The sequence below is a fragment of the Budorcas taxicolor genome, chromosome 7 (genome assembly GCF_023091745.1).
Source record: "Budorcas taxicolor isolate Tak-1 chromosome 7, Takin1.1, whole genome shotgun sequence".
NCBI classification, from domain to species: domain Eukaryota; kingdom Metazoa; phylum Chordata; class Mammalia; order Artiodactyla; family Bovidae; genus Budorcas; species Budorcas taxicolor.
In genome coordinates, this window is record NC_068916.1 from 26228515 (window position 1) to 26251731 (window position 23217).

The 23217-nt window shown below is 38.9% G+C and overlaps 1 protein-coding gene across 1 annotated transcript in view; it reads right to left on the reverse strand.

Moving 5' to 3' along the window:
• CCDC192 (coiled-coil domain containing 192) overlaps window positions 1-19341 on the reverse strand; it is a 203830-nt gene extending 184489 nt beyond the window's left edge. The window contains exon 1 of the mRNA XM_052644325.1: window positions 19231-19341. Within this exon, the coding sequence (XP_052500285.1) occupies window positions 19231-19341 (111 nt within the window). The remainder of the gene's footprint in view (window positions 1-19230) is intronic.
• Window positions 19342-23217: the final 3876 nt, after the last annotated feature.

A 23217-nucleotide genomic window follows, 5' to 3' on the forward strand; every position in this document is an offset into this window, starting at 1 on the left:
AGAATGTGTTCTGTGACTTTAAACAGCCCTCTGGCATTTTGATTTTCATGCGTGGATTTCTTAAAACTTTGGGTATCACAGACCTCTTTGACTAACAAATGATACCTATCAGTTTCCTTACCAGAAAAAAAAAAAAAAAGCCTTTGTACATGCTTGCACACACACACACACACACACACACACACACACACACACACACACGATAAGCACACAATTTCGCATTTACTTTCAAGTTGCTTAAATGTTTTTCTCAATGCTACTTGTGTAACCCAAATTATAAATTCTTCATTTAGAGGAAATAGTGTATTCCAGCACCTCTACTTTATATTCTAAAATAAAATACCAAATGTTAATGAACGAGGGTACGAATATGTTATTGTCGCCTCTATGGTAACTCATGCAGATGAACAAGCGAATAATCTGCTGTTCCTAGAGACATGCCCCAGACTCAAAAAAATTGGGATGGCTCTTCTCTTTGGACAGTAGAGCAAGTAAAATACACTCCCAGGGAAGCCTGGTTCTTGTAACTGAGCCACACTAGTATACCTGTCATGCTGACTGTGAAGTAAAGATTTTAATAATGAGAATATATTTCTTTCATAATAGAAAAAGAGAAAGGATGTAGCAAGGTGATTTGCTGTTAAACGTGATTTTTTTTTTTCTGTATAAATCATGATTATGTCTTGGACTCAAGTTCATTATAAACAACCAAATAAATATTTTATCAGCAAGGAAGAGGTGATAAGAGAGGTTGGGTAGGCAGCTAATAGGGTCTGCCACAAACAGCAAACATAACTGATAAACTTTTTCAGTTTTTTTGCCATTGATGTGAATTTCTTTGTTCTGGGAATAAGTAAGTTTTCATAGAGCTTTCATGTGATTCATCTTATATTTATAATGGCTTTTCTTTCCAGTTCTTTTACTGTCAGAGGGAAAAAGCATTTTTTCAACATCAGAGATGAAACCAGCTGTTAAGCATTAATAATGAGTTCATGTCTTCAGACGAGATAGTATCTTTGAAACCCTAGGGCTAAAGTCAACAGCTTTGTGTACATTGTCTTATTTTGTCTTTTTTGCACGAGCAAGGTGGGCCAGTGCACATTGTACCTTCTGCTTGCCAAACATCTGCTGATTGATCTTCCCCAATAAATCAATTTAGACTGGGTTTGTTCTGAAATCACTGGGAGCAGGGAGAGTAATTCTGAATTAGTGTAAGAATTTGCTGAAAGAAAAACAAGGAGCACTGGGTATTTTCTGTGAATCTTGGTTAATAATCAAGGTATATAGGAAATATCTTGAGAACTGTAACTTTGATTATTCTTCATTCATTAGCACTTGCTAATGAGAATGAATGTATTTCTGATGTTTGTAGGTATTAAAACATTATGTATTGTGTAGTTTTATGAACAATTTGTCTTGAGTTTTATCCATGCCATAAGCATCTACCAAAACATTCAGTTCAGTTCAGTCACTCAATCGTGTCCGACTCTTTGTGACCCCATGAATCGCAGCACGCCAGGCCTCCCTGTCCATCACCAACTCCCAGAGTTCACTCAGACTCACGTCCATCGAATCCATAATGCCATCCAGCCATCTCATCCTCTGTCGTCCCCTTCTCCTCCTGCCCCCAATCCCTCCCAGCATCAGACTCTTTTCCAATGATTCAACGCTTTGCATGAGGTGGCCAAAGTACTGGAGTTTCAGCTTCAGCATCATTCCTTCCAAAGAAATCCCAGGGTTGATCTCCTTCAGAATGGACTTGTTGGATCTGCTTGCAGTCCAAGGGACTCTCAAGAGTCTTCTCCAACACCACAGTTCAAAAGCATCAATTCTTCGGCTCTCAGCCTTCTTCACAGTCCAACTCTCACATCATGTCCAGTTCTAGCTGTTGCTTACTGACCTGCATACAGATTTCTCAAGAGGAAGGTTAGCTGATCCGGTATTCCAATCTCTTTCAGAATTTTCCACAGTTTATTGTGATCCACACAGTCAGAGGCTTTGGCATAGTCAATAAAGCAGAAATAATGTTTTTCTGGAACTCTCTTGCTTTTTCGATGATCCAGCGATGTTGGCAATTTGATCTCTGGTTCCTCTGCCTTTTCTAAAACCAGCTTGAACATCAGGGAGTTCATGGTTCACATATTGCTGAAGCCTGGCTTGGAGAATTTTGAGCATTACTTTACTAGCATGTGAGATGAGTGCAATTGTGTGGTAGTTTGAGCATTCTTTGGCATTGCCTTTCTTTGGGATTGGAATGAAAACTGACCTTTTCCAGTCCTGTGGCCACTGTTGAGTTTTCCAAATTTGCTGGCATATTGAGTGCAGCACTTTCACAGCATCATCTTTCAGGATTTGAAACAGCTCAACTGGAATTCTACCAAAACATTAGTAGAATGTTTTCAGAGACTTTAAAACATAATTTCCCCCTCTGTCTATGGATACCCTGACCCATTTTTCAAATTGCTTCAATGTTTATAACATTTGCTGATATCTTTTTTTACTAATTAATTTTTACTAGAGTATAGTTTTGGAGAAGGCAATGGCACCCCACTCCAGTACTCTTTCCTGGAAAAACCCATGGACGGAAGAGCCTGGTAGGCTGCAGTCCATGGAGCTGCAAAGAGTCAGACACAACTGAGCGACTTCTTTCACTTTTCACTTTCCTGCACTGGAGAAGGAAATGGCAACCCACTCTAGTGTTCTTGCCTAGAGAATCCCAGGGATGGCGGAGCCTGGTGGGCTGCCATCTCTGGGGTCACACAAGGTCAGAAACAACTGAAGCGACTTAGCAGCAACAGCAGAGTATAGTTTATTCACAATACTGTGTAAGTTTTGGGTGTACAGTAAAATGAATCAGTTTTACATACATCCACTCTTTTTTAAGTTCTTTTCCCATATAGGTCACTACAGAGTATTGAGAAGAGTTCCCTGTGCTATACAGTAGATCATTATTAGTTGTCTATTTTGTATATAGTAGTGTATATACATCAGCACCAGTCTCCCAGTTCATCCCACCCCTAACTTCCCTTCTTGGTAACCATAAATTTGTTTCAGTCTATCATGTTGCTGCAAATGGGTATTTTTTTTCTTTTTTATGGCTGAGGAGTATTCCATTGTATATATGTAGCACGTCTTCTCTACCCATTCTTCTGCTGATGAACTTGAAGGTTGCTTGAAGGTTGCAATGAACATCGGGGTGTATGTTATCTTTTCTAACTATGGTTTCTCTGGATATATGCCCAGGAGTGGGATGGCTGGATCATATGGTAGCTCTTCTGTTAGTTTTTTTAAGGAGCCTCCACATTGTTCTCTGTAGTGGCTGTACCTATTTACATTCCCACCAAGGAGATTTCCCTTTTCTCCACACTATATCCAGCATTCGTAACTTGTGTTTTTGATAATGGCCATTCTGACTGGTGTGAGGTGATACCTCATTATAGTTTTGATCTGCATTTCTTTAGTAATTAGTGATGCTGAACATCTTTTCATGTGCTTTTTGGCTACCTGTATGTCTTCTTCGGAGACATGTCTATTTAGATCGTCTGCCCATTTTTTTGATTGAATTGTTTGTTTCTTTGATATTAAGCTGCATAAGCTGTTTGTAAATTTTAGAGATTAATCCCTTATTGATTGCTTCATTTATAAATATTTTCTCCCATTCTGTGGGCTGTGTTTTCATTTTGTTTGTGTTTTCCTTTGCTGTGAAAAAGTTTTTAAGTTTGATTAGGTTCCAAAAAAATGATTTTAATTTTTTTAAAAAATAAAGGAGAGGATGAAATGAGGAATTGCTATTTAATAGGTAGGTATAGAGTTTTGGATTTGCAAAATTAAAAGTTCTGCGTATCATTTGCACAAAAACATGAACATGCCTTACACTACTTAACTGTAAATTAATAATGCTTAAAATGATCAATTCTATGTTATATATATTTATCACAGATAAAATTTTAAATAACATAAATGTATAGAGCAGTTAAGTTATGGCATGAAGGAATTAGTATTAATTGTGATTAATATTGTTGTGACAAAGAACTGCAAAAAAGATTGCACATAATAAAAACTGTGAAATTTAAGAAAAGGAAAAAGCATAGCAAAATACTCTTGTGAAGGAAAAGATTTGATTCCTTTAGTTTAAAACATTTACCGAATATTATTTGTCTTAAATTTTGATTTAGTGGGACATTTAATAATGCAAATACTTCCCTTGTTTGTAAGGATAATGCTTTGCACAACTTAGTTTTTAGTGACAGGATTATTTATTTTCTCAGACATCATTTCCAACTGGATTTTGAATATTTAGGTATGTTGGCCAACAATGTTTTCATCCTCCCAGTGTATCCCAGTGTTTCAGTAAATGTAAATGCCTGTAAGAAGGATTTTCAGCTCAGCTTATGTGGAAGGTGATAGAATTTTATTGCCCAAATTGAAGTTTTTCAAATTTAGTTTTGTGAATAAATTTTTTCTATTCTGTATATAGTCAACCGCAAATGATTTATGATTGACATTGTTCAAAGTGAAGGTAATCTTTTGTCTACCAGTGAATTTTAGACTCCAAATAAGTAAACTTTTAGAAAAAAATTTTTAAGTTAACTTTCAGTGATTAAAAACTTGAAAACTCTAATGATGCTGTTTCCAAAACCTAGCAAAGAAATCCTTAGTTGAACTTGATGTTCCATGAGAAACCTTTTCCATGATCAGGCTCCCCCTCCTTCAACCCAGCCTGGCATTTGCTCAGACTCCCCTCTTCACCAAGATCTGAAGGAGAAATGTGTTATGCATCCTTTTGGATCAGATAAAAGTGTAGCCACAATTTCCATAGTACATTCCATTGTGATAAGGAAAGCAGAGGACAGATGAGAGAGCTCTCTTTTGCTGTAAATTTCCACTTCTTTTAAGGTCTCCCAGTCAAAATATTACTAAGAGGCATGGCCAGATATCAGAGAAGATGGCAGAGCTTGCTCGGTGGGACTCAGTTGCTTGTGAAATGATGAGATCATTACATCTAATTCACCTTGCACTCTGCAGTGGCCATTTGTCATGCCATGTCTTTCTCTGGAGTATTTCCCACGTCATGAACCCCATCTCCCCAAAGAATGAGCCAGGAGCTCCCTCTCCAGCCTCCTTTGCCCCTCCATGCCCCATTGTAGGCATGTGACTTAGGCTCCCCAAATCTGACACAGCAGCTTGAGGATTCAGCATAAATGAGAGTGATGTGAAAGGTACCAAACAGAATGGAATCTGGCTGGGTGAGCAGGGTCGTTCTGTTTTTGGAGGCTGCGGTGACAGGAGACTTAGGAGCAACATCTCAGGGAATTCCCTAGCAGTCCAGTGGTTAAGAACTTCACTTTCCAATTCAGGAAGTGCAGATTTGATTCCAGGTAGGGGAGCTAACATCCCACATGCCTCGCAGCCAAAAAGCCAAAACAAAACAGAAACAATATTGTAACAAATTCAGTAAAGATATTTAAAAATGGTGCACATCAAAAAAAACCTTAAAAAAAAAAAAAAAAGAAGTAACATCTTAGAGGAAGTAGGAGGGGCTGTGGGGCCTTTGCCCAGTGGCAGCAGTAATAGGTTCTCTACCAGAATCTGACAGGGAAGTTCGGTGCAGTCTCCAAGACCGATTCTGACTCTTCTCAGTTCAGTTCAGTTCAGTCGCTCAGTCGTGTCCGACTCTTTGCGACCCCATGAATCGCAGCACGCCAGGCCTCCCTGTCCATCACCAACTCTCGTAGTTCACTCAGACTCACATCCATCGAGTCAATGATGCCATCCAGCCATCTCATCCTCTGTCGTCCTCTTCTCCTCCTGCCCCCAATCCGTCCCAGCATCAGAGTCTTTTCCAATGAATCAACTCTTTGCATGAGGTGGCCAAAGTACTGGAGTTTCAGCTTTAGCATCATTCCTTCCAAAGAAATCCCAGGGCTGAGCTCCTTCAAAATGGACTGGTTGGATCTCCACTCTCCTAGGCATCCTCTGAAATCCATTTTCTCCTGAATACTAACTGGAATGGGTTCTGTTGGTTTCAAGTGTGAATCTAACTGATTACTTGTTTGTTTGACTTTAAGTAAGTAATTTAATTATTCTGAGCCTCCACTTCCTCCTCTGTAAAAAATGGAGGAAATGCTAACTCACTGAGGGCTGCCATGGTGATTAAATGTGGTCATGTGGAAAAATGCTTAGCATAATGCTTGACCCATAGAGGGAAGTTGCTTTGTTTTATTATTATTTTTTTAATCATCTTTTTAAGCTCTAGATTTTATGTTTCTGTGGTATAGCTCCTGGGAACTTACAACTAAGGAAAGAGCCTGAGCTCTTGACCATAAGGATCAGAAACTCTTAGTATTAGTGGTGGCATTGGCATCATGTAGTTGCCTCTTCCCTGCTGGCTCAGTCAGTAAAAAATCTACCTACAACACAGGAGACTGCCTGCAATGCAGGAGACCTGGCTGTGGGTTGCCATTTCCATTTTATTTCAACCCACTTCAAGCCATTCCATTGCCGTTTTCTTCTCCAGGGATCTTCCGACCCAGAGATTGAAACTTCATCTCCCACATCTTCTGCACTGTAGGCAGATTCTTTACCCCTAAGCCCCTGGGGAAGCCCTAGAGAAGATATCGTATTACAGTTTATTTACCTTTTTATTTAAAAACTTTAATGTGGCTACTAGAAAATTTTAAATTAGATATTTGACTTTTAAATTATATATTTCTGTAAGACAATGCAGCTCTAAGTGGTGGAATCAATCATGTAAGTGAAACAGACTAAACATCTTTAGATCATGATTTCCGAGAGACGTAGGTGAACGTCCTCGGTCATGAATCAGTAAATGAAACACACACCTCTAAAGACAAAAAAGGAGATTCTCATACAGGACAGGCTATATCACACAGAATTTTGTGACAGAACTTGGACTTCCCTACTTTGTTAAGGAAATGTGTGACAGTATTCTGCTGTATTTTATAACAGTGATGTGTCAAAAGTTTTACTTGGTAATAGGTAGATTTGCTGTGTTTAAATTCTGATTAAAATTTCTAATGAGATTCATTTTTTTCAACCTATGCCTTTATTCTTCTGTCAATGATTTGAAAATAACTTAAAAAATGAAAAAAAATTTAGATGAGTTTATATAATCCAAATGGTCAGTAATGATGATTATTTTCCTAGTATACTGAGGGTTAAGAACTTGAGTAATTTGAAAGTTACCTTATGGGTACTAGACTGCTTGTTTTTGCCACAAAGCAGTTCTGAAATGGGACCATTCAGATCTCAGCATTACATGTTAAGCAGTCACAAAGAAAGTTATTATGGGAGACTTTTTATAGATTTTCAGAACATAATTGTCAGAAAAGAATGTAAGAACACATTTGAAGGCAAAAGGCCAAATGCAGCTTCACTCAGAATTAGAAAAATTAATAAGATTCAGAATATAGTTACCACCACGGACATAGATGTTTCTATTTTAAGAAAGATTCCAAGTAGAAATAGCCCCTAGGGAAAGCAGACTGTTCTAGAATTTATAGCATTTTCCTTAGGCATTTGAGGCAGGCAAAACAGGACTTACTTTTTTCCAAAGAATGTTTCTGAACTCCATCTAATTTTAAAATATCTTACAGTTTAATTTTCCTTTGCATTAAATATATGATTCAAGAACATTTTCTTCCCTAACTGAAAAATGTGACCAGCTATTCAATAACAAACACATGAGAATCATTCATGTATTGACTAACTGCCGTTGATAGGTAAGGTCCAGAGCTAAAGCCTAGAGATAAAGCCAAATTCATCAAATTTTCTACCCTCCAGGAGCTCATAATGTGAAAAAAGTTGAGAAAGGGAGGACAGATACTCAGATAAGTGGACTCCAATATTACAGAGATGAGAAAGGAGATAGGAAAAAGACAGGTATTGAGTGACATCACTGGGCCATGAATTTTCAATATACTATGTCCCCCAAATTGAGATAATATAAAAGATATAAAAATGAAAATGAAAATCATCCAGAATTTTACCACCCAGAAGTTGCCACATTTTATTATGAACTGAAGGTGTGTGTTCCAGGCTCCCTCAAATTCATATGTTGAAGCTGGAACACACAATGTAAGAGTATTAGGACATGGGGCCTCTGGGAGGTCATTAGATTTCAATGAAGTCATCAGAGTGGTGTCCTTATGATGTGATTAGTGCCCTTGTAAGATGAAATCAGAGAACTCCATCTTTCTGTTATCTTCTCTCCCTTCCTTCCCCTTTTCACCCATGTGAGGATATAGCAACAAGGCAACTATTTGCAAGCTAGTACCCAACCAAGTTTTGAATATGCTATCTAGGTTGGTCATAACTTCTCTTCCAAGGAGTAAGTGTCTTTTAATTTCATGGCTGCAATCACCATCTACAGTGATTTTGGAGCCCCCCAAAATAAAGTCTGACACTATTTCCACTGTTTCTCCATCTATTTCCCATGGAGTGATGGGACCAGATGCCATGATCTTAGTTTTCTGAATGTTGAGCTTTAAGCCAACTTTTTTGCTCTCCTCTTTCACTTTCATCATGAGGCTTTTTAGTTCCTTTTCACTTTCTGCCATAAGGGTGGTGTCATCTGCATACCTGAGGTTATTGATATTTCTCCCGGCCATCTTGATTCCAGCTTGTGCTTCTTCCAGTCCAGCATTTCTCATGATGTAGTCTGCATAGAAGTTAAATAAGCAGGGTGACAATATACAGCCTTGACGTACTCCTTTTCCTATTTGGAACCAGTCTGTTGTTCCATGTTCAGTTCTAACTGTTGCTTCCTGACCTGCATACAGATTTCTCAAGAGGCAGGTCAGGTGGTCTGGTATTCCCATCTCTTTCAGAATTTTCCACAGTTTATTGTGATCCACACAGTCAGAGGCTTTGGCATAGTCAATGAAGCAGAAATAATGTTTTTCTGGAACTCTCTTGCTTTTTCCATAATCCAGCGGATGTTGGCAATTTGATCTCTGGTTCCTCTGCCTTTTCTAAAACCAGCTTGAACATCAGGGAGTTCACAGTTCATGTATTGCTGAAGCCTGGCTTGGAGAATTTTGAGCATTACTTTACTAGCATGTGAGATGAGTGCACTTGTGCAGTAGTTTGAGCACTCTTTGGCATCGCCTTTCTTTGGGATTGGAATGAAAAGTCACCTTTTCCAGTCCTGTGGCCACTGCTGAGTTTTCCAAATTTGCTGGCATATTGAGTGCAGCACTTTCACAGCATCATCTTTCAGGATTTGAAATAGCTCAACTGGAATTCCATCACCTCCACTAGCTTTGTTCGTAGTGATGCTTTCTAAGGCCCACTTGACTTCACATTCCAGGATGTCTGGCTCTAGATGAGTGATCACACCATCGTGATTATCTGGGTCATGAAGACCTCTTTTGTACAGTTCTTCCATGTATTCTTGCCACCTCTTCTTTATATCTTCTGCTTCTGTTATGTCCAGACCATTTCTGTCCTTTATCGAGCCCATCTTTGCATGAAATGTTCCCTTGGTAGCTCTCATTTTCTTGAAGACATCTCTAGTCTTTCCCATTCTGTTGTTTTCCTCTATTTCTTTGCATTGATCGCTGAAGAAGGCCTGAACTGAACCCAACCATGCTAGTACCTTCATCCCTGACTTTCCAGCCTCTAGGATTGTGAGAAATCAGTGTCTGTGTTTGAAGCCACCCAGGCTGTGGTATTTTGTTCTGGCAGCCTGAGCAGACTTAGACACCGCTGCTACTGCTGCTGCTGCTAAGTCGCTTCAGTCGTGTCTGACTCTGTGCGACCCCATAGACAGCAGCCCACCAGGCTCCCCCATCCCTGGGATTCTCCAGGCAAGAACACTGGCGTGGATTGCCATTTCCTTCTCCAATGCATGAAAGTGAAAGTGAAGTCGCTCAGTCGTGTCGGACTGTTAGCGACCCTATGGACTGCAGCCCACCAGGCTCCTCCGTCCATGGGATTCTCCAGGCAAGAGTGCTGGAGTGGGCTGCCACTGCCTTCTCCTGACACCGTATTTGGTGTATACTCTTCTAGGCTTGTGTGTGTGTGTACTTGAAGACGAATAACATATAAAACATTCATACTATACATGGTTATACGTGGTTAAATTCCTATCATTTTAAGTTAATAGAATTTCATAGGTATCTATATTTGAATAATAATGTCATTTCCCTCAAATTTTAACTTTAAAAGCTATCGTAACTTTGAACATTCACAATAAATTTTACTATGTGCACAGGCAGTTTTCCCCACTATTCGTCAAACCTGTAATAAGCATATATGTGTATCTTTGTGACCTTGTTTTTCTAATAGTATAAAGAGAAAAAGTGGTTACTGGATTTTAAAGATTATATACTTGACACATATTTCAGATTACATCCTCCAATTTCATCCTCCCACCTGCGACATGAGAATCAGCCTTTTCTTACACCCTTGACAATATGATATTTTCAATACTTTCTATGTCTGTCAAACTTACAGGTAAACATGATATCTAAAGATGTTTTTATTTCTTTGTCTCCATTTGGATATCTTATTGGGTATTTGTATGTCTTCTTTATAAATTAGAAATTTTGTCCTTTGTCCATTTTCAATTTAAGGGCTAATCTTTTCCTCATTGATTTATATGAGACCTTAATATATGAAGGATATTATATTGTAATAGATGCTGCAAATATGTACTAATACTTATTTTGAATATTTATAAATACTTCTTATGTGGGTTAGAATAGTGGTACACTTTCTTATGAGATATAGAATTTCTGGAGACTCAACTATCTTTTCATCTTTGTGCATTAATGCATAACTTTGAGAGGAGAGTGAAGTTTTTGCAGAAGCAAAATCTAATCAAAACTTGGAGAAACATTCCATTTCTCTGAACCTCATTAAGTACAGATAATACATCACTTTGATTCAAATTATTAGACATATTTTGAAATAACTGATTCACTCTGATACCTTACCTAAATTAAACAGCTCAGCTATTGACATGATGACCTGGAGCTATTATTCCCAGCAGCAAATTTCAGTTTACAAAACCATCAAAACAAATTAAGCTGATGTTATCCAACTTTCCTGATGAGACTGAGGGCAGCCAGAGGCCAGACTTTATCCCTGAGAGCCTGCATCCTTGTGCTTCTCATCCCCAGGTCACCCCACTCCCTGCCAACTTCTCTCCAAGCATCCAAAGTCAGCCTCCCAAAGGGAGACTGATTCCTAGATTGAATAACTGACTTGAACCCTTCAGGGGATAGTCTCTCTCAAGGAAATCTAGAAATTTGGGGAAGTATTTTTCTTCAGATGACAGCAGTTGAAGTGTGCTCTCATAGTCAGACTGATTGATTCCATGGTCCCCAGAGCACATTTTCCCCTTGCCCTGTCTTCCTCTGATCTGAACACTCAGCTTTCAGAAAATGAGCAAATTATACATGAAACTTGGGCTTTCTAGGTGGCACAGTGGTAAAGAATCTGCCTGCAGGAAACACAAGAGACATGGGTTCTATCCCTGGGTGAGGAAGATCCTCTAGAGGAAGAAATTGCAACCCACTCCAGTATTCTTGCCTGGAAAATTCCATTGACTGAGGAGCCTGGGGGGCTACAGTCCATGGGATCACAAAGAGTCAAACACGATTGAGGACACATACGTGAAACTTGAGTTTATCCAGAGTATTTATTCAGAGTAACCCTTAAATTCAACTAATATATTTAACCTTTATATACTCATATATATATATATTTAACTTCTGTCCCCTTTCTACATTTCAAAACTTCCTGTTGTGTGTATACACATACTTCTTAACATTTCCACTCTCACAGAAAAAAAAAAAAAAAAGTCAGCACAAATTACCATGTTTTCTCCCAAAATAATGCCTGTTGTTTGGAACTTTTTGCCATTTGAAGAAGCCAAATAGAGAAAAAAATGTCATGGGCATCTGATGAAACAAATTTGCAGACACTCAAATACTTCAGTTTACAGAGGTCCTTTGCGCCACTGATGCTTCTTGGGGACATTGTGGAAACCAGTCTATCTGTAAACAATCTGTTTCAGTGCCACGTGTTTGGTAAATTTCTTTGCCTGTTGACATTTTTTAAAAGGAACACATTTGCATGCAAAAACAGGACCTTTTGTTTCTTATACATTTACTCTGTTAGAAAAATTAAAAACAAAACAGGTCGCCTTGCCTAACTGCTTATGGAAGAGCGTTTTGTAAAGGACACTTCCTAGTTCTTTGGCCAATCTTATTTTAAACTACTCTTTTTTAACTCTCTCTATTAACTCTTCAGATGGAGAGAACTTATTATTAAAATGAAAAGTTCAGGAGGTAATGTTTTATTTTTATCTAACGATAGCATTTCCTTTCTTAGGTTTAATTATTTTCTTATTTATGTCTAGCTTTATATTGCTGTGATTTGTTTGTGTGTTTTGGGCTGCCTCAGTTCTTAGTTATGGCACACGGGCTCTTCTGTTTGGTGCATGGGCTTCTCTAGGCATAAGGGTTCAGTAGTTTGGCTCCTGGGCTTAGTTGCCCCTCAGAATGTGAGACCTTAGTTCCCCTACCTGGAACTGAACTCGTGTCTCTTGCATTGGAAGGTGGATTCTTAACCACTGGATCACCAGGGAAGTCCCCAGTATTGCTCTAATTTTTGTCCACCAAAATATTTCTGAAAATTCTTCTAGCACATGACATGATTTCACTTGCCCAGTCCTTGGAGTTGTTTCTGGCCATGTAACTTCTCTGGCTAATGAAGTAGGAGGAGACATGGTGTGTCTGCACTTCGGGCTGAGCACTCGCTGCACAGTCTCCTCCCAACGCCGCCCGCCTGGATCGCAGGAGGGCGCTCCCAGGCAAGGCTCCCATCCAGAGGCCCCTCAGTAACAACGATCAACAGTGTCCCTCTGCCTCCCAGTGTGGACAGCTATTGTGAAGAAGAATCATTCAGATAAATATAATATGAAGATAAGCCATTAGCCAATTGCAGCTAATATCCTTCCAAAACTTTAATGAAGTTTTGATATTTCTTGATAGTAGTCAAAGGAAAAAGAAAACTATTTCTCACCAATGATGCCATCGCTACCACCTCTCTATGTACTGTTCGACCTGAACACTCTGTTGAAGTTGTTACCTGTAGAATTTAGGTTATTAAACTAGCTGAACTTTGAGATGATTATATAGGGACAACAGTGGGATAGGAGCAGGAAAGCCTGACCTGGATCAGTGCCTCATTTCTTGCAAGATATCGATATAAAAGTGAGGCATGAGAGGTTGAACAGTATGTAGAAACTCAGACTAACACCTCATGTTCCAGCAACTGGGGAGCTAACATTACCCAATCAGATATAGTAATGTTGGTAATATTGGATACTATCTAGATAAACTGGCAGATGTCCCTAGAAATAAAGTTTTGATTTCTATAATCTTCATTATGGAGGAAAAAAGCCAATTGTTAGTTTGAAACCATGGAAATTGCCATGCTTTTAAAAGCTTATTTACTTTTGGCTGTGGTTGGGTCTTTGTTGCTGTCTTTGTTGTGGTAGTGGGGGGCTACCCTCTAGCTGCAGTGCACAGGCTTCTCGTTGCAGTGGCTTCTCTCGTGGAGTACAGACTCTAGCCCACTCTGTGGGCTCATTAGCTGTGGCTCCTGGGCTCTAGAGCACGGGCTCAGTAGTTGTGGCACACCAGCTTTAGTTGCTCCGAGGCATGTGAGATCTTCCCTGATTAGGGATCAAACCCATGTGTCCTGTATTGACAGGTGGATCCATTTACCACTAAGCCACCAGAGAAGCTCTACCATGCTTTATTAAATGAAATGTTTTACTTCCTTAAAGTTTGCAGATTTTCATTAAATCTCTCATGTCGAGAAAGATTTGTCTGAAGGACTATGAAAGTTAGAGAGTTTCTATTCATATGTTTTGTCTTGCCCCCAGTTACAGCACAAGAGATGCTTTGCATTTCTTGTGAATTTCCATTCACAAAACCTCATTCATTCAGTTAGACTTATTCTGGTTGTGTTATTCTATGGGGTTAGAGTTCCAGGGTTACAGACTCTCAGAGATTTGGCTACAGAGGGCTTATTGGAGATGGCTCTTATAAGCAACACTTACAACAGAAGAAAAGAAGCAGAAATGCAACAGTGGTCTGAGCTGATTCCATTAGCGAGTTGGCCCAGCCCTTCAGGATTGCCCTCAAAAAAGGGACCAGGTCTTGCAGCCCTGCATCAACCAGTCACTGGACGCAGGTTGACCCACGAATGGGGATGACTTTGGAGCAATGGAGTGCCTTCATCCAAGTAAAATTCCTGGTGATAGACTCAGCTGCTGGTCATCTCAGGCAAAATTAACTCAAAGTAAATTACAGATCCAAATGTGAAACCTAAAACTATAAACCTTCTGGTAGAAAAAAGAAAATATTTGTGACCTTGGGCAAAGATTTCTTAAATCAGATAACAAAAGCATGATCCATGACAGTACAAATTGATAGATTAGACTTCATCAAAATTAATAACTTCTGCTCTTCTAAGGACATTGCTAAGGGAATGAGAAGACTAACCATAGACTGAAGAAAATACCTGCAAAACACACATCAGAAAAATTACATGAATCTAGACTCCCAGGAACGGGGGAGCCTGGTGGGCTGCCATCTATAGGGTTGCACAGAGTCGGACACGACTGAAGCGACTTAGCAGCAGCAGCAGCAGCAGAATGTATAAAGAACTTTCAAAACCCAATGATAAGAAACAAACAACACAACTTAAAAATTTGTATTGGACAAAACATTTCAATAGTTATGTCACCAAATGAGATAGAAGGATGGCAAATAGATGAAAAGGTGCTCAAACACCATTAGTTATTAAGGAAATGAACATTAAAACCACAATGAGATACCACCTCACCTGTTGGAATGGTTAAACTTAATAACCTTACCAGAATCAGAGAGAATATGAATAAACTAAAACTTTCACACACTGCTAGTGGGAATGTTAAATGATACTACAAATTTGAAAAATAGTTTGAGAGTTGTTAAGGAAGTTAAAAATACAGCTTACCATGTGATTCAACCATTTCACTCTTAGGGATTTACCCAAGAAGAAAGAAAGCATATGTCCATACAAAGATTTGTACATGAACATTCATAGCAGCTTTATTTGTAAAAAGTCAAAAGCTGGAAATAATCTAAATGCCAGTCAGTGGGTGAAGGCATGAGCAAACTGGTGCATTCAGTGCAGTGGAATACTATTTAGCAATAAAAATTAATTATTAATGCACACTAAAAGGTGGATGAAGTTCAAGACAATTTTGCTGAGTGAAAGAAGTCAGTAAAAAGTTGCATATTGTATGACTTTATTTATATAAAGCTCAAGGAAATGCAAAACAATACATAAGGACATGAAACGCGCTTTCTTGGAAATAAGGTGGGAAGGAATGAGTAAGAGGGATTACAAAGAAGCATGAGAAAGTTCTGGGAGTGATGGAAAGATCGTCATCTTGACTGTGATGGTGGTTTCACGTGTGTATACATATGGTAAAACTCATCAACTTGTACACATTATATTTGTCAAGTTTGCTTAAGGAAAAAAGAAAAAGGAAGAAAGAAGAAAGGAAAAAATAAAAGGAAAAGAAAGGAAACAAAATCTAAGACAGTTCTGAGATATCATTTCTTACATATTGGAGTGGTAAAATAACCTATTTCTTATAACACCACAAATCTTTATATTTAAATATACATAGAAATGCAATTCTATATTGATCTCATTTCAAGATAAGTAAGAATGTCTCCTTTAAATCATTTGAAATGTTCATTTAAAATACAAGCAATATTTAACAACTGTAATTCATTAGTGATTTGAAAGTTTGCTTAAGAATCTTTTGAAAGCAATTTCAGAATGCTAAAATTTAGATATATCAGAAATGTGACCAAATATATGCTTCCTGCAAAAATAATGCTATGTTATACCTAATACTAGGAGAATAGAAGTTATACAATTTGACACAATTTAAGGCATTCTTGTCTTTCCCGGTTTGTCAAATGTAGTATTTTGAAAGCTAATTTATGCTTGTTTCATAAAGTTGACTTCCTATATGGTGTGCTATGAACTTGACCTTATGAATTAAAAAATTTTTAAGTGGTTTAATATTTTTGGCTCTTAATAATTCTTTAATGAAGTCATCACTGAATTACAATTTGAACCCTAAATGGCTTATGAGGTTTTATAATAAGCCTAGTTTTGTAAAATGAGTGAAATAGTTCATACATATTCTAGCATTAATGAATTCATAGCCACACTCTCATTTTTGGATGTACCACTCTCTATAACCAAAGGTCACGTGATGTTTTTACATTGTTCGTTTCTATGTATCACAGTTTTCAGAAATAGTTCACGGGGAGAAACCCTGAGTCAGGTATCTGGTTCAGGTCACGCCTCCTTGCAGTAGAACTTTTATTTCCTAAACAATTTCAAATGAGATGATTTATAAGCACTAGCTGTTCTTTGTCAGAGGATGTTAAAATGGAGCAAAGGCAACAATTCCAAATAACATTCTAATATGGTCCAGATAAGCAGGGGTAACCTGGCACCTGAAAAGTGGATTTACGTAAATTCTCACTGGATTATACCATAATGTTCTTGCTCTGCAGTTAACATATGACTCATCAATCACTCAACAGCTGGACTCTCCCTCAATCTCCTTGACTCTACATTTCTTAATTTCTAAGGGGATAATAACAATATTCATGGAAGAGGAGGAGAAGAAAAGTACGATAGTGATGATTCTAAAAAAACCACCCCCACCTGCTGCTGTAACAATTCAGAGAGACAGCCATCTGCCAGTCTCCTAGTGCTTTGCCTGGAACTCAGTCCAGTCGTTCTGTTTCACATGGTGTTGAGTGAATGCCGTTTGGTATCACAAACTTTCTTTCAGGGACACAGAGATGCATGGGTCTTCCCAGGTGGTGCTAGTGGTAAAGAAACCGCAGGAAACATAGGAGACAAGGGTTTGATCCCTAGGTTGGGAAGATCCCCTGAAGGAGGGCATGGCAGCCCACTCCAGGATTCTTGCCTGGAGAATCCTCAGACAGAGGAGCCTGGTGGGCTACGATCCATAGGGTTGCATAGAGTCGGGTACAACTGAAGCCACTTAGTTGCAGAGATGAATAAACACTCTAAGAATGCACAGTTTTCCAGGAAAGTCAAGATGTTAAAGTACTGTTCAGAGGCCAGGTGCCGCAAAGGTAGCGTGTGTTTCATCCTGCTTTGGTGCTTAAGATACCTTTACAGAATTAAAGACATGTTTATCCTTCATCCATGTGTTCTCTACCACAGCTAACCACAACTATTCAAAAGAGGCATCTGAGATCCACCTACAGTTTGGTTCCTTGTGGTACAGAGCAGAATCTGGTCTGCTAAATAATCATCCTTTGAGTTCCAAGATTTGAAGGGGGCTGTGCATTGAGGAGGCAGCATCAATCGTGACCATCCAGTGGCCTTCAAGTCTCTAATCCTAACCTCTACCTCAAGCTAAATGTATTCTTTTAGGAATGTAAAAATTCAGTAACTAAAGCAGAAGCAGATACTTCAAGCCCCCAGGGCTCTCAACTATGTGAAATGTAAATTAAAAGAAGATAGATTCTGAAGTCCGGGAAGCTAATTGGGAGCCCTAGGCAGAAATCCTAAATGTAGTAATTGGCACCTTGTCCTTTTCAGCGTCTTAGGCAGCCAGTGAGAGGGTTACCTCTAGGGTGTTAACTGATTAGCATTGTTAGAGAAAAGGCAGTCAACAGAGATTGGTAGGCTGAAGTCTCCCATTTCCAAAACTCCAATTAAACTACTAGCTCAAGGGTTACAACTAACCAGAGAAAAAATGTTTTCATATAGCGCCAGTGAGGGACACTCTTCCTTTGGATAACAAAACCGTAAATAGCTCTACTACATAAGTTAAAAACTCACTGAAAAGTCGTAATAGAATATTCAATGATAACTAGAGGTAGAAAAATTCTTCATTAAAATCGTATTCTACTAATCTAAGTTAGTTTCCCTTTGACTTTTAGTTCTTCAACAAAAACCCACCTCCTGAAAATTTCTGTGGGTTTGAGACGTATGTCCAGTCTGTCTGGGTCCAGAATCAATGAATTCTTAGATGTTAACACTGAACAAAAATAATTCTGTGGAAGTAAGGTTCTGAATATGTACCTCACTAGATCAAATGTTCTTAGCTGATGAGGCCGGGGTGGGTCATGAGTAGAAAAGAAGAATGCTGAATCCAGAAAGAAATAGAGAAACCAAAGGGCAAGGTCCCACGGTACGCAGAGTAGTCTGTTTGACATGAATCTATTCCCAACAGCTATACCACTGTACACTTGCAGATAGTTTCCCAACCATTGTCATAGCCCAACCATCTTATATCAAATAGACTATAAAGTCTCATCATCCTCATTTGACAGATGAAAAACAAGGCTTGGAGAGTTTAAGTGACTTGGGGCATCATTACAGCCTAATTCCCAGTCCTGCAATCTTTCTTCTCTACCACACTGCCTTTTTACATTAGAGCTGGAAAGGTTGTTCCAGAAATGTCTGTGGGTAGAGTCTAGGGGATCCTTACTAAAATTGAGTCAAAGGTGTACAGATAGCTCATTCTTTTTCTTTTTTAAGGGAAATCCTCAAACTTACATAAAAATAGAAAGCTAGTATAATGAGGCTCCGTGAACTCATCACAGCTATAACACCGACCTACCCAACTGTCACCTGAGGCCTCTAGGGGGACTAGGTAGAAAGGACCCAGCTGCCCCAGAATGACTTGAAAGGGAATGAACTGAGAATATCGGGAAGAGACTGTGATTTAAACCCAAACCCAAACAAACCAAGTAAGATGAGTTACCCAATCTGTTTCATGTCTAAATTCCAGAGTTTCCTCATATACAAGCAAATACTTTGAAGTAACCCAGGATGTCTATGCTTGTGCAGGACCCCAGAGAGCAGTGTGAGATCACAAGGAAAAGTGTGATTACAGCCACTGCATACCATCTTCCCTCCTGCCCAGCAGCATCCTTTCATTGGTACCCTGCCCACTTTAACACATTCTACTTGAAAAAGTACATGTTTTATTTTTTTTTAAGTGTTTACTAGTAAAATATCAAAGAGAAACTATGTTAGAAAAATCTCTACATTAATTAAAGAAGTTACAGTTTCATGAACTGTAATGCTTTAAAAAGAGAAACTCATGAAAACCTCTTTTCTTACCGGTTTTGTGTTTCTTTGTTGTGTATTTGATGCTGAATTTCCAGACGTGGTGCTGAAATAAAGTAAGAGTTCAGAATTGCAAAATTTTCTCTCAGACATGCACACACTCATACACACACATACACACCCCACATCTAATAGATCTTTATGCTGTAACATTGAAGATGTATCTTTTAAAATATTTCCTCCCAATGTCATTTTCTGAACATTTTTAAAGGAAGTCAAAACTAGGGAATGTAAACTTTACTTGAAGAAGATAAAATAGCCTTTAAAGGTCCTCTTGAGAATAAGCAGTCTGAACAGTACAATCTGTTCTGAAAACCTGCAAAATATCTTATTTCAACTAAAAAAAAAAGAGAGGAAAAACATATCCTATGAAACAGCAGACTTTGAGAATTCTTTGTCTCCTACACTGCTTCTCAATCAATTTCTCTTTGTCCGCTGGATTATTTCCAATAGTTTACAAACATGCTGTTATTTGTTGCATCTTGAGCCCTCTTAACCCTTTAGTTTCTGCTTGATTACTCTGATCCCCATTAGAGCAAAACCATATTGTCACTGTCTCTAATTCCTTTCTTCCTATTTTTTGTTAAAGCCACTCCATTCAGACTCTCGGAACTATCATTCCACAGAAACTGCTCTTACTGAATTCACTAATGAGTCCACATTACTGTAACCAGTGGTCATGTGTCACAGTTCATCTTAACAACTTTGGACATGATTCAAGACTCCCTCCTTGAAATGCATTCTTCACTTGGCTCCCAGGACATTCTAAGGTCCCAGACTTTCTTCCCATTCCATCCACTGCTCCTTTTCAGGCTCCTTTGATGGTTGTTTCTTCTTTCTCTCAACTCTCAACATTGGCCTGTTCTCTTCTCTGCTCACATTCACTCCCTTGGTGAGCTGCTCCAGCTTCTGGGATTTAAATATTATTAATATGCTGGGGCTTCCCTGGTGGCTCAGACAGTAAAAGAATCTGCTTGCAGTGAAGGAGACCTGGATTCAACCCCTGGGTCAGGAAGATCCCCTGGAGAAGGGAATGGCAACCCTCTCCAGTATTCTTGCCTGGAGAATTCCATGGACAGAGGAGCCTAGCAGACTACAGCCCATGGGCTCGCAAAAGGTTGGACATGACTGAGCAACTAACACAATATGCTGACCACTCCCCAGTACATATTTCCAGTGCAGACTTCTCCCTTGAAATCCAGGTTCATTCATTCAGTTGCCTTCTTGACATCTCCACCAGGATGTCTAACAGACATCTCACTTTCAACATTTCTAAAACCTAACTCCTAATTCCTACTCCCAAATCTGCTCTACTTGCAGGCTTCTCCATCTCAGTTGCTGATGACATTATCTTTCCAGTTGCTCAGGCCAAAACTTTAACTTTTCTTTTTGTCATGGAAACCAGTCCAACCCAACAGGGAATTTTGGCATCTACCATCATACTATATCCGGTACCTGGCCAGTTTTCACCATCTGAATTGCTAACAGCCTGGTTTAAACCTCAAGCTACATTAGATCTTACCTGGACTGTTGCATTAACCTCCTAAACGGCTCTCTCTGGTTTCCACCTTTGCCCCCTACCTTCAGTTTTCAATACACATCAACTATAAAAATATTATTTCACTCCTCTGATAAAAACAAACAAAAATCTCCAATAAATGATTCTGTTTCACTTAGAATAAAAGCCAAAGGCCATGTAATGACCTACAAGCTCCTAAAAATGTCTTTGCCATTCAACCTTTCCACCTACTGTAGGATTCCATTCCATTCCTTTCTTCTCCTCCCAAACACACCCCCCCTTTACCTGTCTGAATTCATCACATATTCCTCTTCTCAACTCCTCCCTTTTGAGTCACACTGGCTTATTTTTCGTCCATCACTTATGCCAGGAAGTTTTCATCTATACTTGTCCACCGGGCTTTTTACTAATTCCTTCTTTCCTTTGCTCAGATATCCTTTCTCAGGCAAGCCTACCACATGTACTTCATTTAGAATTAAGCTCCTCACTCCTCTGTCCATCCAAATTACTGTGATTGATTTTTCTCTGCAGTGTTTACCACCTTCTAACACTTTATGTACTTGCGTGTTTATTATATCCATTGTGTTTCCTCTCAGCTGAACATATAAATTCCTTAAAGATAGGGAATTTTTTGTGCTGTTATTTTGTTACTCTATTCCTAACATCTTCAAGATGGCTAGGATGGTCAGTAAATTCTTGTTGAACCAATAAATGAATGAATGGTTGAGTTAAGAAACCTCCAATCTTAATAAGTCATTCTGTTGTTACCAGCCAGCAAGCCTTATTTTACAATACTGGGGCACTTTTATTATTTTCTATCCTACTATCTCCCTAATGAGTGTGTTATTTTGTTCCCATATTTCTGTGCATATCTCTTACTTTAAAAAGTCAAACCCTTTAAAATGTTCACAGAGTAATCAGTGACTATTGAACAAAATTAATTAAATTCCCACTTAGTGAAGGACACACCGGGGTTCTGAGAGATATAATTGTTTTTCTTGCATCATACCTAAATCAGCTTTCTACTTGACAGTACCTCTTTATCATGAAATGGAAAACACACTTTTGATCATCACAGTTGCTGGGCAAAACAGCAAACCATTTGAAGGACCTTAATAAGCTGGCCCCTCTTGCCTTTTAACTAATTTTACTTTCTATCAATCTAGCTCACAAAAACTGGTGTTTTTGCCAAACTTGATTTTTACTACCCTGTAGGTCCAGGGCACGTGTTTGTCTTTTTTCTAGATTGTTTCCTCATGCTCTCATCTCTGTTTGTTAAAATCGTACCTATTCTTCATGACAATGAAAAGTAAAAGTGCTAGTTGCTCAGTCGTGTCTGACTCTTTGCGACCCGAGAGATGGTAGGCCGCCAGGCTCCTCTGTCCAAGGGATTCACTAGGCAAGAATATTGGAGTAGGTTGCATTCTCATTCCTTATACAACTCGAATGCTGCTCCCTGCCCTCCCCCACCGCCCCCCCCAAGCCTCTTCAGTTCTGCTGGTCAGAACCATTTCTTGCCTCTGTGTCCACAAGGAGATTTTGGATGTGTGTCTTTTATAATTTTTATTTCATTTCATGATGTTGTACAGCTATTTGTCTACCTGTATTTTTGCATTTCTCAATGACACTTCCCAGAAGACAAGGACTGTGCTTAATCAAGAAATTAATATGTGGTCACTGAATGAAGCCAACTCCCCCCCCTCCAAAAAAAATTGAGTCCAATACATGTGCATATTCAGATGTGACACAGATATACAAGAAAAAGCACTGTTTGAAGATAATTTCTTTTAGTAATGCCTGAAACAAAACTACTGGTTTAAAAGGCAACTCTGGCTGCCTGACAATAATATTTAAAGGTCATGAGTCATGGCCTCAGGGTAACCATAGTAACTCGGCATACACAGGACACGTCATATTGTACCATAATTAAGGGAACAAAAGCTTTAGAAAGCCTATTAGCCTGGAGAGAAAACAAATTAGAATTAACAAATATATTTATGAAGCTTGTTTTTGTTGCAGTGATTTCTTACTTCAGGGTTCATAGAAGAGCTGAAAAAATATCTTCAAGTTTCTTTTGGCAGGAAGTGATAATATGACATATAGGCCTTACAGTTGCTTTTTCCAGTACTTAATAAGGACATAAATATTTCATTCCTTTGAGTGAAAAAAATCTTTATATCTGTTCTCCCAACTTTTTACCTCCTTTTGTTCACCAATTGGTCCAAGTGGATAAATATTTTAATAAAATTCATTCGGGAATACACCTATTCAGCACCTCATCTCTTCTAGGAGAGGATAAAGAGCTTTGTTTCATTCCCGAGGTTAATTGCATCCAGCGCCTAACCATCCCTGGCTTAGACAACATAGGTGCAAGTTCCCATTTGGTTTAAACTATATACACTGTGGAGTAGGTCTGTCTCAAGGGCGTGGGAAGAGGAGGGGAGAGAAATTAAGGCAAGCAG